General features: G+C 43.1%; 3 protein-coding genes across 4 annotated transcripts in view; all 3 read left to right on the forward strand.

The window, feature by feature from the left end:
- The first annotated feature begins 1079 nt into the window (after positions 1–1079).
- Positions 1080–8658, forward strand: LOC115676069 (kinesin-like protein KIN-14I). Of its 2 annotated transcripts, none has more exons than XM_030598930.2 (19): positions 1080–1501; positions 2128–2294; positions 2517–2660; positions 2788–3024; positions 3110–3181; positions 3841–3909; positions 4163–4204; positions 4356–4487; positions 4575–4656; positions 4791–4886; positions 4986–5159; positions 5250–5356; positions 5473–5651; positions 5903–6064; positions 6137–6390; positions 6558–6721; positions 6811–7008; positions 7415–7896; positions 8274–8658. In XM_030598930.2, the coding sequence occupies exons 1-19, from the start codon at positions 1366–1368 to the stop codon at positions 8404–8406; spliced, it is 3030 nt and encodes a 1009-aa protein (XP_030454790.2). In that variant the 5' UTR covers positions 1080–1365; the 3' UTR covers positions 8407–8658. The 2 variants fall into 2 exon arrangements, with proteins under 2 accessions (XP_030454790.2, XP_030454791.2); XM_030598931.2 differs by having other exon boundaries at positions 1081–1501; positions 8277–8658.
- A 1161-nt stretch (positions 8659–9819) lies between these two features.
- LOC115676122 (major allergen Pru ar 1-like) lies at positions 9820–10674 on the forward strand. The gene is made up of 2 exons (XM_030598997.2): positions 9820–10134; positions 10248–10674. Exons 1-2 carry the CDS (start codon positions 9951–9953, stop codon positions 10544–10546), a joined length of 483 nt encoding a protein of 160 aa, XP_030454857.1. The 5' UTR covers positions 9820–9950; the 3' UTR covers positions 10547–10674.
- Positions 10675–14259: 3585 nt separating this feature from the next.
- LOC115676121 (fumarate hydratase 1, mitochondrial) overlaps positions 14260–17663 on the forward strand; it is a 6010-nt gene continuing 2606 nt past the window's right edge. The window contains exons 1-8 of the mRNA XM_056308325.1: positions 14260–14400; positions 14509–14698; positions 14921–15038; positions 15576–15725; positions 16029–16139; positions 16346–16429; positions 17196–17294; positions 17577–17661. Coding sequence (XP_056164300.1) covers positions 14535–14698; positions 14921–15038; positions 15576–15725; positions 16029–16139; positions 16346–16429; positions 17196–17294; positions 17577–17661 — 811 coding nt within the window. The 5' untranslated portion in view covers positions 14260–14400; positions 14509–14534. The remainder of the gene's footprint in view (positions 14401–14508; positions 14699–14920; positions 15039–15575; positions 15726–16028; positions 16140–16345; positions 16430–17195; positions 17295–17576; positions 17662–17663) is intronic.

Consider the following 17663-nt stretch of genomic DNA (forward strand, 5'->3'; position numbering starts at 1 on the left):
GACTCTCAACCAATTCAAGGCCGAGAGAGAGAGATCGAGAGAGAGAGAGAGGGGGATCTTTGTTGTATGTGAAGGTGGCTTGGCCCTTGCCGAGAGCGGGGTGACCTCGACCTTTGCCAGTGCAAATGGGGAGCCTCGCCTGCCATTGTCAATGGCGACGCAACCCTCACTATGGTCATGGAAATGGTAATGCCCCTTGCCCTCCCTCTATCGTGAGGGTCCAACGATTCTCAAAATCCCTTTTTACCCGGCGGGAGTTGTTAAACCCTCATCAGTGTATGGGCAAGTTGGGCTATTGTGCCAAGCTTCCGCTCGCTCTCTCTCTATACATTTCTCTTATATATATTTTCATTAGTGACACCACATCTCCAAATTTTGCCACATAAGGATAAGGGATGCCGCGCCACGTTAAGGATTTGATCGGACCAGGGACAGAAGCGGCTTTTGACTACATAAATTGCAAAAGTCAGAGAATTACGTTGCACAATAAAAAAAGAGCTAAAAAACCAAATGGTGCAAACGATAACTAAATTACCTATAGTGGCCCAGAAATGTAAGGAAGACGATCATGAGCACGAATTATATACATGATCTCCAAATGTACTTGTCGTGGTTAAAGCGAGATATCATAATCAATCGCAGTTACGATTTCTCTTCCTTCGGCCTGGTTCGGCTCCATGCTAAAAAATTCCATTCCTTTGGCTTCATTTATCTTCAAATCGAAGTTTCCCAATATGATTCAAGCATTCTTTTTCGAAAAAGAAAAAAAAAATCCAGCAAATAATATATTAAAGGAGAGAAAACGCCGGTGATGGTAAAAAAAAGAGAGAGAGAGAGAGAGAAAAATGGACCGACCCCGCGCCCCGCGCGTGGTGGTGCGGAATCTACTTTGGTAAAGAGAGAGAGAGAGAGACACCTGAAGCGAAGGGGAGGTTCGGGGGCGGGGGAGGTTCGGAGTCAGGCCCGGGGGCAATCAGCTCCGGTAAGGAGTGAGGGAGAGAGAGAGACACCTGGTGTGTATAAAGGAGAGAGAGAGAGAAGACGCAACAGCGAAAAAGGGTGGGCAGTAGAAAAGCTGAAATGGAGGAAGAATGTGACTCCCTGTATTCCTAGCAAAGCAACCACTCTCTCCCTCTCTCTCTCTCTCTCACTCCTCCATCTCCATCTCCTTCTTCTCCTTCTTCATCTCCTCTCTCTCTAGATCCTCTTCCGTCTCTTCTGCTTGCCGAGACCGTCTCCTTCGCGTCGAATTCCGCCCGACGATGGTGGCGTGAGAGCTTCCTTCGCGGTTTCCGGAAGCGACGCGGTCTGCTCGCCTTTCCTTTGCCGGGCTCAGTCTCTTTGCCGTGTTCAGCGTGCGGAAACATGGCGGCGGCGGCGGCGGCGGAGGGGGGCGCGCTGTCGTTCTCGGCGGCCTCGGTGGTGGAGGACGTGCTCCTGCAGCAGCACGGCACGCGGCTCAGGGACGTCAACGTGGAGTCCAGAAGAGCTGAGGAAGCTGGTATGTGATTCGTCGCCCCCCTCCCCCTGTGCTTTTGGCTAGTCGGCTTCGGCGCTTGTGTGTGTGTGTGTGTGTGTGGCTCTGGTGATTTGGTGTTTCGAATTCTCTGTTTGGACTCCTCCTTTGATTTCCTTACGAGGTTTCTGGCTCTGGATGAAACTTTCGGACTGTGAATTCAGTTGCTGAAAGGAAGAATTTGGAAACGTTGCAATCTTGTTTCGTGGATGATGATGATGATGATGATAACGAAAGTTTATGCCTTGAAACATTGGGTGGTTTCTCACTATGACGATCAGATGTCTATCTTCTCGTTTCTCGGATCCTGCACTTGATCCTCAATATCCGCTCTTTCTTGCAAGTGAATTTCAATTTACTACCCTTTCTGTGTCGATGTCCCACTTCCTTGTCGTTCCACGTATTCGGTACGGCAATTGCCATTTTTCTCGCGATATGATAGAATTCCTAAGCCGCAATCTCCTGTTTGTGCGATCACCTGAATTTGCGGATCAATCATGGCCTAATGGAACTGGATTTTGGAACTCTCTCTCAGTCTCTGTTCACTTTGGCTTGAAAGTCACTCTTGTTGGAGAGCTTAGTTTGAGATCCTGATTACTTGTCATTCGTAGCATCAAGAAGGAATGATGCAGCTGGTTGGCTGAGGAAGATGGTCGGGGTGGTTGCAGCCAAAGACTTACCTGCCGAGCCATCCGAAGAAGAGTTTAGGCTCGGGTTGAGAAGTGGTATTATCCTTTGCAATGTTCTCAACAAGATACAATCTGGGGCGGTACCAAAGGTCTGTTCTGTATTCTCTAATTCCTTCAGAATAGATCTTTTTTTGCCATAATTCCCTTGGAACGGTTCATGCCAGGCAAACTGAATAGAAAATTAAGCTTCCATGATAAATGCCGACAAAAAATGCCTTGAATGAATTTTTACTTCGTCTTTAGAGAAGAGAAAAAGCTTATAATAATGCTTTATTTTAAACTGACATTAACATCTAAATGCTGATCCATAGGTTGTAGAAAGTCCAAGTGATGCTGCTCTGATCCCTGATGGAGCTGCTTTGTCAGCATTTCAGTATTTTGAAAATGTCAGGAACTTCCTTGTAGCTGTGCAGGAGATGGGCCTTCCCACTTTTGAAGCATCAGACCTCGAACAGGTACGTTTGTTTTTGGATATATGTTTTGGGACTATCTATATCACCGTGTGGGTCACGCAAGGAGGGCGGAAGGCTAAGCTCCATAAGTTAAGGATAAAAATTTTCGTTTCAACTTTAATCTTTGCAGGGAGGAAAGACTTCAAGGATTGTGAATTGTGTTTTGGCACTAAAGTCATTTGCTGATTGGAAACAAACTGGCGGAAACGGAGTATGGAAATTTGGTGGCAATGTAAAGCCCGCAATTTCATGTAAATCATTTGTTAGGAAAAATTCAGAACCATTCTCAAATTCTTTGTCAAGAAATTCTTCAATGAACGAGAAATCTTTGAATGCTCTAACTTCTGGTATTGACTCGAATAAAATGGTTGGTAAGCTTATCTCTTCTAAATTTAAGTCATTTCCTTCAGGTTCACAGATGACAAAAACTTAAAACTCTCTCCTTTATTTAGGCCAACTCGGGTGCATTGAGCATGCTTGTTCGCGCAGTTCTTCTGGATAAAAAGCCTGAAGAAATTCCGGCGGTAAAATTCTGCTCTCAATGGTGTTATTTTTTTATAAAATATGTAGAGTGGTCTCCAATTCGCTATGTGCATACAAGTATTATTCTCCTTGACATGTTTGCATGATGGAACACTCTTTACTTGGGTATGGTAGTGCAGGTTTATAACTTCTCGAGTTACCATTACATGGATGATACCCCTTGCCACCTTTTCCATGAAATCCTTTTTTTTTTTTTTTGTGCATCTACACTATATTCATTTTATCTTGATGTCATGAAAGCTAGTGGTAGTGCTACTATGTTAATCGGAACGCTGTCTGAGGCTCCAAAAATGCAAGTGAATTACAAGGTTACACTGACAACTGTAGTACTGACTTCACCTTCTTAAATGATACCAGTAGTGACTCCCACTTCTGCTACCCCTACTAGATGAAGCTCTACAGAGTTGACTCTTCAATCTGTTGCAATCTCCTGCTACAGAATTGGTAGATGACTGCAAGCCGCAAGCAGTAGATAGTTCTAAACTGACCTAGTTCCTTTTAGAAAATGTGGAACACAGAGTCTGCTTCATGATGGGTCTATATATGCATTTGTGTCGCTTTGTGTCATTAGTTTCTACAGTTATCTATTTTGATAAGTGACTTGACTGGAACTTTCTTTTGATCTTCTCTCTGATGGCAGTTGGTGGAATCTGTCCTAAGTAAGGTGGTCGAGGAGTTTGAACACCGTATCACTAACCAATTTGAGCTGGTATGTCATTTTGATGTTCATAAGTTTAGCCGATCTTGATTCTTAAACAAGAATTTCACCACATACTCACTTTCTTAATATAATGAAGTGATTTTCAGTTTTAGTTAGAGTTTAGAGTGTTGATAAACTTATTTTTCTTTCATTGGAGCTAAAGCATCCAGTGGAAAGTTCTTGTTGAGCAGCTATGTATTTTTTTTAATACTCTGACTAAGGTTCCTCTTATAATTATATTGCTTTTCTGATTTTCCTGCAGAAGGGAAACAAGACTCTGGTGAAATCTACTACTAGTGAAAAGGTTATCGCTTTCTCATAACTTGAAACAGATTGCTGAAGGCTCGCGTGAGCAAGTTTCAGCAAACGAGAATCTCATTCCTTGAATTATTCTATATGCATTATGGAAAGTGTTTGTGCACTGAAGTTTTTATTATATTTCTCTAATATCTTAGCCTGAAGACAAGAACATGAAGTCAAGTAGTAAAGAAGATTATCTTGGTAAAAGCGGTACAACCAATGAGGAATCAAAAGGTCTGATGTTAAAACAGCAACAGATTTTTTATCAACAACAAAAAGATGTTCAGGTTTGAGTTTTGGTATTTAAATGCATTCCAACTGCTCAATTAATTGTTTTTCATTATGTCAACTTACTTCTGTCTCTACGATTTTAGGAGTTAAAGCAAACCCTCTGTACAACGAAAGCTGGCATGCAGTTCATGCAGATGAAAGTCCAAGAAGAGTTCAGCAGCCTTAGTACAGTCTCTGTTCCTTATCTTGCCAGTCCCCTATCAGCATTTTGCGCTTAAGGATATCAGCATTTCACACTTGTAAAAATCCTTCCAGACAGGATAATTTGTCTGTTTTCACATATTGAGCTTTCTCGATAGGTTTACATATATACGGCCTTGCCAATGCTGCATCTGGATATCATAAAGTTCTTGAGGAAAACCGCAAGCTTTACAACCAAGTGATGGATCTCAAAGGTAAGATTTCCAGATGCCCCACCTATTAAGCTTATCCTTGTTATTCCCTAAGATATTTAATGAATCATACAGTGATTGGTTTATTGTTTGTGTTACTAGGGAATATCAGAGTCTATTGCAGAGTGAGACCCTTCTTGCCCGGACAATCAAATTATATGAGCTCTGTTGAGAATATTGAGGACGGGATTATCAGCATCACCACCCCATCTAAACATGGAAAAGGGCGTAGATCATTCAACTTCAACAAAGTCTTTGGGCCATCAGCAACCCAAGGTGGTAAAAGATCATATTTTTTTATTTTTTTTTTGCATTTTGTATGTATATGGCATATATGCCAGACTGACCTTGTTTCAACTTCTCCAGCGGAAGTATTTTCTGATACCCAGCCATTGATCCGGTCAGTTCTTGATGGATACAATGTATGTATATTTGCATATGGCCAGACTGGATCTGGAAAGACCTACACCATGGTAAGAAGTTGTAAAATCCACTATGTTTTATGGCTCTTTGTAAATCTACCTTACTGCTGTCTGTTTGTAACATCCACTAACTTTGTGACTTTTGCTTCTCTTTTTTCCCTTTTCAGACGGGTCCTAAACAGCTTACGGAGCAAAATCAAGGTGTAAATTATAGGGCCTTGGGTGACTTGTTTTTCCTTGCAGAACAAAGAAAGGATACATTCCTCTACGATGTTTCTGTCCAAATGATCGAGATCTATAATGAGCAAGTGCGGGACCTTCTTGTCTCCGATGGAACAAATAGGAGATATCCTTGAAAAAAAATTTGTTGTGCTTCATAGAAGGCTTTAAATTTTGTCATCAGGTCCGACGGTTCTAAATTCTAATCAGTGATATAAAGCTTAAAAGCTAATTAGACTTGCTTCGTAAACCTGATATATCCATTTTATTGAAGCCTTTTGAAACTATATTATGGTCTAATATTGTCAGGCAATGTACGCTTTCAATATAGCATCTCTCTAAGCAGATTGCTACCAAGTTCTCCTTAGCTATGAAAACATTAGAGATTCGAAATAGTTCCCAAACTGGACTCAGTGTACCGGACGCAAGCCTTGTCCCTGTTTCATCAACATTTGATGTTATTGATCTCATGAACCTTGGGCATAGAAATCGTGTGGTGGGAGCTACAGCCCTGAATGATCGGAGTAGTCGTTCTCATAGGTGAGATCTGATTCACTAATGCATATCTTAGGGCTTCCCATAAGACTGAAAATTTCTTCTTTTAATTTGCAGTTGCTTGACTGTACATGTTCAAGGACGAGATTTGACTTCTGGAACCATTCTTCGTGGATGTATGCATCTGGTTGATTTGGCAGGAAGTGAGAGAGTAGACAAATCTGAAGTGACAGGAGAACGGCTAAAAGAGGCACAACACATTAACAAGTCCCTTTCAGCCCTTGGAGATGTGATTTCTTCTCTTGCCCAGAAAAACCCTCATGTCCCTTACAGGAATAGCAAGCTCACCCAGCTGCTTCAAGACTCACTTGGTAAACTAGAGCTAACAGTTTTTTCCCCTCACCGTTCTTCATATATAATGGAGCTTGAATAAAAAGTCATGCATCTGAAAGTAATCATGTACTTTATACTTTATGGTCCTCAAATCTAAATTGAATAAGTTCTAGTCAAGTTTGATGGAGGAATATTCTTTCTTCAGGAGGGCAGGCAAAGACGTTAATGTTTGTTCACATAAGCCCTGAGCCTGATGCTTTAGGAGAAACAATAAGCACACTTAAGTTTGCTGAGCGAGTTGCTACAGTAGAACTAGGTGCTGCCCGAGTAAACAAAGATGGTGCAGATGTGAAAGACCTCAAGGAACAGGTTGAAATATTTAATCCTCGTCCAGTCATCACTTTTCACATTATGTCTTTGGACTTTCAGTGTGGTAATAGACTACAACCATTCAACAGATAGCCAGTCTCAAGGCAGCATTAGCTAGGAAGGAGGAAGAACCAAAGCACATGCCACACCCTGTTTCTGGAAGCTCGGAACGACAGAGAAGGAAAGCAGCAGAATTATCACCATTTCATTCTAATCCACAGCATGCAGATGCAATGAGGGATCAAAATAGCTGCCGAAGACCAATGGGTGATGTTGGGAATATTGAGGTAAACCTGTTTCCCTTATCATTGTTGGATGGGAAGCATGAATTATCTTGTCTCAATAAACTTTCAGTAGTAGTAATCATTTTAATAAAAATTAGGCTTAATTCCCTAAAAAAACACCAACTTTAGGTCCAATGCCAATCCTGCCCCGAACCTTTTTTGCCTAAAAAAACAACAAACTTATATTGTAGTCCCAAATCTGCCCAGCTTTCAAACATCGCCACTAGTTTCTTCAAACTATGAACATCGGAGCCAGTTAGAGGTTTATTATCAAAATCGAGTCTTCAACAACACCCGCACTTTCGTATGGAACACCAATAGCCTCCTGTGTATGTGTATGTGATTGTGTATGTGTATGTGAATGCTTTCTGTAAGCCAGGAGCTGAGACCAACATTTGGGTCTTGCCAGGTGTTCACAAACTCTGCATTGAAGCACAAGAGACCGAGCTTTGACCTGGACGAACTTTTAGCTAATTCCCCTCCTTGGCCTCCGGTTCCAGTCCAAAGTTACAGGGATGATGAAAAAGAAGTGGGCTCAGGGGAGTGGGTAGACAAAGTCATGGTGAACAAGGAAGACGGTAGCCAAGTTGAGAACACCCTAGGGTGTTGGACTACAAACAATGGGCACCTGACTGATGGGTTCTACCAGAAATATCTCCAGGATGGCTCCAAAACTTTCCCGGAGCAAACTTACAACATGTTCATGGGTAGTAATGGTTTTGATCACACAAATACAGATGATGTGGATGAGCTCGATGCTGCCACCAGTGATTCTTCAGAACCAGATTTGCTCTGGCAATTCAATCACGCCAAATTGAATGGCATCACTAATGGGATTGCATCGAAGACTAATAGATCCACTTCCAAACCCCGGAAGAACCCAGACATCAGGTACGGTCAATTTAGTGTGCTTTCTTTGCTTGCATAATATAGTAACAGTCAATGTATTGTTATGTGTTGTCTGTCTTTGCTAAATAATATAGGAACACATTTTCGAAATATATGTGCGGTACTCAGTATGTGTGGTACACAAAACATGAATCTTAGCCCAAAGTAGTCCACAAAATAGTACTTCTGTATAGGCCTGCAGCCAGGAGAGTTGGTCTGATATGGCAACAAGTAATTCGAAGTATAGGTTGAATGCACAGATTCAAAGCAAAAAAGTACATGATGTCTTCATTTTGATTAATTCACTGGAAATTTGTTGCGTTAAACTCATTAGCCAATGAGCTACTTCCATCTAAAAGAATTTTCCTCGGCTGGTCCAGCAGGAACTTAAGTTCTAGTGTGGGCCCTTCGCCATCTCGGAAGCCATCAAATGGGGTCGGTCTTCCTCTACATCAGAATGGAAAGCAGCAACCTGCCATCGATGGGAAGCGGAAGACCGGCAATAGAAAGTAAATTCTTTGTAACCACGTCGTTTCTTATCTAAATTGTTTTATTTCTTCGAACATGGAGGGAGATGGAGAGAGATTGATGTCGAAAAGAATGTATTCAGCATGCCTTTCCTTTTTTTCTTTTTCCTCGGTTTTCGATGTAAAATGCTCATCTTATAGTATAATACAGCAACCGTGCCAGTTGCTTGCATGTGTTTATTCTTGAACCAAAACTTTTGGCACTAATACGAAATGGGATTGCCAGGCCATTTCCTTCTGTTGATTTCTGCCAATTGGTGGTCAGGTTGTGAAAGTTACAGTTCCTTGTCCTCTTATTTTTTAGAACTAAGCGGTTAGCAATTAAATAAAGCGCTACACTCTGGAAGTTCTATCCATTACTTAAAACGAAAATATCTATGCCAATTCAAGCCGTCAAGCACGTGAACGTTGACCGGGTGCTTGGGCAAGAAGACAATGTGGTGAGGAAAGACAGGACAACTTAAGGGGATTGGTGTTCCTCAAAATGTGTTGACTTTGACTCCTCTTGCTATCTAGAACAAATGCCCCCTTGTCGTTATCCCAGAATTCCCCACACGTAATGGCCGGTCGTTTTGTATGTACGCATAGAAAGATATGCTTGTTTGGACACAGAGCTATATGTAAACCCTCGATCAAAAGAGATCATGATTGTATGTCTTGTGCTTTTCCCTGATAGTCAATTCCATACTTGGCATGCAATTGAGAGCACAATATGAGTAGAAAGATTCCACCTTTCATCTCCATATTTTCTCAAAAAATTTTATTCCAATCGCTCCCAAACCAAATCATCCCCATGGTTACTAGTCTGACGGTCATATTAGCTGTATTTGATTGAATTTAGTGTGGGAGAAGTTGCTCGGATAAATTAAAAGTACATGGACTTGATAAAAAAAGCGTGAAAGTAGAAGGACGGGAAGCACGGATTTATGCTCTGTCTACGTAAGTGATTGGTGCGTAAAACTGCCCTTTTCATCACGGATTTATGCTTTGTGTACTAGGATTTGCTCCGGTAGTCATCTTTTCTACTTGAGAAGGGGGTGGTGAGGAGTTTGAATCCCTACATTCTTGGGAAGGGTTAGGGATGGGAACGTGTAGTTTCAAATGGGTTTTGACTTTCCCGCCCAGTAAGAGGCAGGGCAAAAGTCTGAAAGTGAAATGAGAGTTAGAGTAGGACTGACAAAAAAAAAATAATTATGGAACAGCTCACGCGGAGGAATCCAGAATATATAATTATCAGCCGACAACAAAGGAAAAATAGGTCGTGTTCGTAGAAAAAAAGGAAGGCGGCCAGAATAGTGATGTAGCCTCCCTGGGCAGTTACATCAAGGGACGATAGTCTAGCTTGGATTAGTCTTTTAAATAGTCATTCACTCTGCAAAACTGGTTGGGGCCAGCTCAACGCAAATCCAAACAAAAGCTCCTGATCTTACTCCTCAAAGCGTGGTCCGATAAGTCCTTCACCTGACCATTCCTCTTCATCCCTCCCTCACTCTCTCTCTCTCTCTCTCTCTCTGGTACAAGTTTGAGAAGATGGGTGTGGTCACTTTTGCGCAAGAGCTCGAATCACCAATTGCTTCGGACCGCCTCTTCAAAGCCTTGATGCTTGATTCACACGTACTGTTCCCTAAGCTCATGCCTCAGTACATCAAGAGCATTGACCTGGTTAATGGTGATGGAGGTGTTGGCAGTGTCAGGCAAACCAACTTTGCTCAAGGTTTGCCTCCAAATTTTTCTTCTCCCATTAATTTATCTTCGCTCTTTCGCCAATTCCCGTGTTGTTCTTGTTTGGAATAAAAAGGGGGTTCCCGCCTCTTGTTTGTTGTCCAGAAAGCTTGCTTAAATATGCGAAGCATCGCATCGATGAGATGGACGCAGTCAACTTCCGGTGCAAGTATACTCTGATCGAAGGGGACATACTCAGCGACGGCCTGAAGTCTGTGGTGTACGAGATCGAGTTCGTCGATGATGGCAATGGCGGGTCCATCTGTAGGATGTCGAGTGACTATTGTTTGGACCGAGACATCGAGTTAAGAGATGAGGATATAGAGGCCGGCAAGGACAGAGCTATGGAGTTGTACAGGGCTGTTGAGGCTTACTTATTGGCGAATCCTACTGCTTGCACTTAGTTTTGCTCTTATTGAGACCTTCTCAGTCATTAGCTCTTGAATGTAAACTTGGCAGAAAGAAAAGGAGCAAAAGAGCTTTATATTGTAAATTGCCCTCATAAGAGATTTTAGTGAATTTTGTTGCTGAACTTGAAAGGTCTCTAATTTCGAGGCGGATGAGCGAGTCTAATTACAGATTCGTGGAACAACATTGAAACTTGGCAACACCAGATTTCGGGTGCTCCAATCTGAAAATTCTGAGTGAATTGCCCTTGATCGAATGCTTGAGAACATAAAACCAAAATCAAAGTTAGTATTGATACATGGGAAGCATGTGCTGCCAAGATCATTTGCCTGATATAAACAAATACGATGATTAAGAACATGATGATAAATTTTAAAACTCGCATCGTATTGATACATGGGAAGCATCCGCTGCTAAGAAGTCCAGCAGTACAACTAGCACCGGCAATATGTCTCCCACATGGATAGCAGAAAAACGAAGAGTAACATGCTTAAGGCTAGGCCCATTATCAGCCAATGAGCAAAGACAACTGGCATGATCATGGGCTCCTCCAGAAGCATACTCTAGAAGGATTAGGTATGGTGCTGCCCTTGATGCTCTCACATTAAGGTTGCTTCTGTGATTCAAGTCAAAAATCGGTTCTGGCCACTTGTTAGGTCAACCTGTCTGTTTGCATTCACACTGTTGAAAGTGACCAGGTGACCTTTACTAGCTCTACAAATGACAGATCCGCTCTCAAAGAAGCTTGGAAGTCAGTTAGAAATAGGGAGACCATAGTTTTATAGCTTAAGCTAGTTTGGTTTAGACCCAACGTGCCTAAATTTGGATCCATCACTTGGTTGGCTATATTGGGCAAAGCTGCAGACTTTTGACAGAGTCAAGAGAAGGGCTACTGGTGAAGATGACCTTGAAAAATCCACATAACAACTTATTCGTTGGTGTTGATTTCCAAAGCGCGTATGGAGCCATCTGCTGAATCTGCAGGGCTATAACAGAAACATCAGAGGCCAGGATGAAAGAATTTGCTTGGTTAGTGCAGATACTAAAAGGTAATGCTCGCAGGAAATTACTGCTGAAACTTGCCTGGAATGGGTTGTGGATAGCATATTTTATGATGCTCTACATGTTAAAGGAGAAGAAATCAGTGTCTTATGGGAGCGAGATATTGAGCTGCTGTGTGCCTGAGATTTGCCCATTTGGCTTTGTAATCTATAGAGTTGGCTCTCCGTTGTTTGACAGCAGCCGTGCTTCTCTTAGGAGGCCCAAATGAGTAGCAGTCGATTGTGTAGAGCTCTCCATCTATGACTTTACGTCATGAACTGACTAAATAAAACTAAAATATTATTGCCTTACACAATACGGTATGGGTTTTGTACGTGTATAACTTGGTTAACTCCAAAGGAACTAGTCTTTTTCTGCATGTATGGATGGCAAAAGCTTTACTAAAAATCCCTTGCGTACGAGACATAAAAGTACTGAGTATTTTAGTAATACAATTCATTCCATGTTAAGAATTGTCACTTACTTTTGTTATGCTAGGAATTGCAAGCTTAATACAAATTACTACAAATAAATGAGGCTAATTGATATTAGAAGTGCCAAAAATTTCGTACGGTGCTCATTTTAATAATAAGAGTTTTCGCCGGCTCACTTAAGTGCCAAAATCGAAAAAAAAAACGATCACTTAAGTGCTTTCAGCGAGAATTTCCAGCCAAAAGTATTACATGGCATTTATAATTAAAATATTCAAATGAGTTGGCATTTTTTTAAAAAAAAATTCAGTTCACACGGATGTGCAAAACGACGTTGCTTAATCTGACATGGTTGCATAAAAGAAGTCACTTAATCCAACCAAGCAAAAATGAGGTCGCACACAAGGAAGGTTATAGGGCTCAGTCGTCTTCAAAAGCAGGCAGACCGTCGCACCACTCTCCTTGTCGCCATTGCTCGCTATCTCTGTCGCTCTCACACACGGCTACCATCGATCACCATGCCGCCTCGGCCGTTCTCCCGAAGGCATCACCCAACCGAGCATGAGTAGAGGCATGGGCAACCACTATCAACCCACACGAGTCGCCAATATCTCAGGTTGGCCATAGACCGACGCCACATGCTGTTCACCACCCTCGTTGGTCGCTAGCGAGGCCATTGTCAGTCCAAAAAAACGATCGACGGATGCCACCATAGAGCCGTTCCCACCCCCAATGCAAAAGGACCGGCGAAATTAGGACCAAATTAGGGTTTATATTTGGGATAAACACATAAACCACATCGTTTGGAATTATCAATGTTGATTGGCCATGCCAGCGAAAAATTGACAAAAAATTGCTAAGTTCGATTTCTGGTGACCCAAATGAGAATTGACACTTAAGTTATTCGAAAAAAATTTTGGCATCAAAGTGATCACGGTACAAAACTTTTCACGCTTCCTGTATTCATCGACCAATAAATTACACCTAAAATAATACAGTAGTTATTGGAATCAAGCTGGTGAGTGATGTAATGAACGATGGTTAATGTATATTTTATTTTGGAAAAATAGCCAGAAGATACATTATTTTTTATTGAGAAAATTTCAATTAAGGACTCCAAGTGGAGTCAAATTCTCAAATAAGGACCCAAAGTGAACATTGTGTCAAATAAGGGTCTGAAGTGCCCAATCAGTCTCAAATAAGGACCCGAAGTGCTCAAAAAGTCTCAAATAAGGACCTGGGTCCCCGGCCGGCGGCGAGAAAGTTACTGTTCCGACACCGGAACAGTACTTTTCATTTTTTTCTGTTTTTTCCTTTTCCTTTTCTTTTTTTTTTTTTTTCTTTCTCTTCCTCCGCCGGCCATAGCCGGGGCCGGCGGAGGTCGCCAGCCTCAGGCGAGGCCGCCCTCACCTGGTTTGGGCGAGGTCGCCCTCGCCGGCCTGGGGGCGGGCCGCCCTCGCCGGCGTCGGGCGAGGGCCGCCCTCGCCTGGGCCGGGCGAGGCTCGCCTCGCCCGGATCGGCTAGCCGGCTCGCCCGCCGGCGTCGGGGCGAGTCGCCTCGCCCGCCGGCGTAGGCGAGGTCGCCTCGCCGGCGTCGGGCGAGGCCTCGGCCGCCGCTTCGGTGTGCGAGGCGGTCAAGCCTCGCCGGGCGGCGAGGTCGAGCCTCGCCCGGATCTCGGGCGAGGCCTCGGCCCGCCGGCGTCGGGCGAGGTCGCCTCGCCGGCTGGGCGAGGCCGAGCCTCGCCGGATCTGGCGAGGCTCGGCCCCGCCGGCGTCGGCAGGTCGCCCTCGCGGCGTGGGGCCGGCCTCGCCCAGCCCGAGGGCGAGGCTCGCCCGACTCCGAGCCGGTGAGGGCGGCCTCGCGCGAGGCCGGCGACCTCACGCGCCCGTATGGCCAGCGGAGGAAGAGAAGAAAAAGAAAAGGAAAAGGAAACGAAAAAACAGAAAAAGTAATAAAAAATGAAAAAGTTCTTGTTAGGTCTTAGGAACGAATAGCTATCCTCACGGCCCTGCGGGTATTTTTGGCTACGTGGGGACCCAGGTCCTTATTTAAGACTTTTTGGGCATTTCGGGTCCTTATTTGAGACTGATTGTACACTTCAGATCTTTATTTGACACAATATTCACTTTGGATCCTTATTTGAGAATTTGACCCCACTTGGGTTATTAATTGGAATTTTTCCTTTTTTATTAATAAAAAAGTAATTTTCCTAGGAAATCTAAAATTACCCAAACATTTTCTCCGCATTTCCTCCCTCCCTCCCTCCCTCCCTCGCGCTCGCCTCTGCTTCGCCTCCCTTCTGCTTCTTCTTCCTTCGCTTCTCCATCCTCTTCCCGTCTTCCGGCAAAAAGCTTCGACTTCGACCCGCCCCACACCAGGTTCTCTCTCTCTTCTCTCTCTCTCTCTGTCTCATCTCTCATCCCTCATATGGATATCTCACACGAGCATGTCGTGCGCCGCCGATGCGCGATGCTCATCGGCGACAGATTGCGAGGCCGAGGAGGCAGCAGAGATGGCGGCTCACGTCCTGTCCAGGCGCCTCTCCTCCGGCGGAGGATCGGGGCCGCCGCCGCAGCTCGCGGGTGCTCTGCGCTACGCGGCTTGCTGGAGATCGTACTCGACGGCCTTCCGGGAGGAAAGGGACACCTTTGGACCCATCCTCGTCCCCTCGGACAAGTTCGTCCCCTCTTTCCCTTTCCGCCGCCCCCCCCCCCCTCTTTTTGTCTCGGCTAATCCTCGTTGACTCTCGACGATGCTGCGATGATGTCTTGCTTGGACCCATTGTCGGAAGTCGCGAGGAATCGGTGAGGCGGGGGCGTCTTCCGCCTGGCGGCTGCTTCTTTTGAGCGCTTGGAAAATTGATGGCTGTTTTTGATTTTTTTTTTTTTTTTGCGTTAGGTTGTGGGGAGCGCAGACGCAAAGGTCGCTGCAGAATTTCGACATCGGAGGCGAGCGGGAGCGGATGCCCGAGCCGATCGTTCGAGCTTTCGGCGTGCTAAAGAAGTGTGCTGCCAAGGTTCGTTTTCTTCGAACTGATATCCCTTTTCTGGCTTTCTGGTGGATTCGTTTCGGGATTGCTTGCATCGTTGAGTTATGCAAATGGACTTGTCATTTTAGGACCTGTTTCTGTTTTGTACCGATACTGTCATACCGTTAGGATGCTAGTGAACCAAATGGTTACACTTTAGCTTACCCTTTTCTCCTCTCCCACCCTAGTATTGATTACATTTAGTCTTCTCTAACTTCAAATCCTATTACCAAGGTATGGGTTGGAGTGTTTTGAAGCTCTCTATTAGTTTATCTTCTAAGTAATCCTACACTTTGAAGAATTAGATGTAATCACAGGAAAGGAAATGGCATTCTCATATCTAATAATTAATGTTTTGAACTTTGAAGCAGTATTATCCGGGAAAATCACTTGAAGCATTTATGAAGCAGCATGTATTATTCAAACTCCGCGCGCCTATCTAATTGTCATCAGCATTGTAGGCCATATTTACTTCAAAAACACATTTTAGAAGGTAGTTGATTGTGTCGATGCTGTAATTCTCAGGTTAACATGGAATACGGTCTCAATCCTTCCATAGGGAAAGCCATAATGCAAGCAGCTCAAGAAGTAGCTGAGGGAAAATTGAATGATCATTTTCCCCTTGTCATATGGCAGACTGGCAGTGGCACTCAGAGTAACATGAATGCCAATGAGGTGAGTGCAGTTATGCGTATACAACGAGGCTTCTGAGGCCTTGTGCTTTTCGGTACAATATGCTAATGCCCATGCGGATTGCCACTGATGCTTTGTTGCTAATTTTCTTCCATTTTGGACATGAGGATCACGGTCTCGCGACGATCCTTACGTAACTCCCAAGTGAGAGATTTGGAGTTTTCTTTTTTGGGAAGGGGGATAAGGGCGGTTTGATTTGTTATTTCATGTGACTGTGGAAGCAGGATCATGGTAATTGCTAGATGATTTCTTTTTCTAATGATTTAGTTTTATGGGCTATTGTAGGTGATTGCAAACAGAGCAGCTGAAATTCTTGGCCATAAGCGTGGAGACAAGTTTGTGCACCCAAATGATCATGTGAACCGATCTCAATCTTCCAATGACACTTTCCCAACTGTAAGCTTTGTTTTCTTCATCACCTGAATTACCTCTGTCACTTGATGCAAATTGTCATCTATGACCATTTTCTTCCATTTTTTTAAGCCTAAAAGGGATCTGATCCGGGGCATGTATTGATGTGAACTCTATATCATTTATAGGAGAATAAAGAACTATAGAATTAGTTGTTAAACAAATGCGATATTTTATTTCTCATATTGTAGGTGATGCATATTGCGGCTGCAATGGAAATAAAGTCAAGATTATTGCCAAGTCTTGGGAACTTGCACACGTCTCTTCATTCAAAGGTGTGATAATTGTTAAGACCTAAACCAATTTTATCATGATTGTTGAAGTGCTCCCTTTGTGTTTACATCATTTGCTATCTTTGCTTCGAAGGAATACTTTAGGATAATGCAGCTTTCTTTCTTTCAGCCCTGGATGTTTCACCATTCAACATTATTTTGGCCTTTTTGAACATGACACCTTCACTCTTCAAGTAAACTTTATCGTTCTGCTTATTTTACTTAATACCATTATTTTGTCTCTTTCAGATTGTTGATGCCATTTTTTTTAAAGAATTTCCAAGTTATGCTCATACATAAGATTGTGTGAGGAGGGGTCCATATGCACTATCTCACATTGTGAATAATCTTAGTTTTTTTGTAAATGGTTCTTGCTATCTATATTCATTATCCTAAGCAACATGGGGTATACCCATAGGACGAGTTTCACGAGTTCAATGTTTGGGCTCATCTGTCATTTAGTGCTTGTTTATGTGCAATGACACTGAGCTTTCTTAAGGTTGTGTTGTTTCTTCCTTAAATGGATTTTCTAATCAATGTGACTATGCTGAAAGATTCTGCACGCACTCATCCATTGCACTTTTGTTTGTTCACACATGCACATTTGTGCATGTGGATTGGACTATTTGTGTGTTTTGCCAATTGTGCTTGCGCCTGTTTTCTCTAAAGACTTCATTTTTTTAAGACGATGCTAGCGCATGATTTTGTCATTTGCAATGTCTACCTCTATCAAAATCAATTAGATCATTTTCTTTTTTTGCCTTGACAGTCCATCGAATTTAAGGATATTGTCAAAATTGGACGAACTCACACTCAAGATGCAACTCCTTTGACTCTGGGGCAAGAGTTTAGTGGCTATTGTACCCAAGTAAGCTTTCCTTTCTGCTGTAGTCTAGTGGTAACACGATTTTAAGTTTGCACTTCAGAAAGCACAGATATTAACTTCTAAATCCTGCATGCTTAGTTGTAGTGTGTTATGTATATATTTGGATGCCTGCTTGATTACTACCTGGTGGCTCCAAGAACTTCTATATCTATTGGCAATCAAAAAACGGAAACATTAATTGCTTATGTTTCTGGTTATACAAAAGCATGATATATTATGTGGCAACATGGAGGATGCAATTCATCCGGAATGTTTCTATTGCAGGTTAAGTATGGAATTGACCGTGTCAACTGCACTCTACCTCGTATGTACCAGGTTCGTAGGAGATACATATGTTCTTGCTCTCGATGT

The sequence above is a fragment of the Syzygium oleosum genome, unplaced genomic scaffold, assembly GCF_021117445.2.
Source record: "Syzygium oleosum isolate NSW1041296 unplaced genomic scaffold, Sole_v2.1 Sole_v2.01, whole genome shotgun sequence".
Classification (NCBI taxonomy): domain Eukaryota; kingdom Viridiplantae; phylum Streptophyta; class Magnoliopsida; order Myrtales; family Myrtaceae; genus Syzygium; species Syzygium oleosum.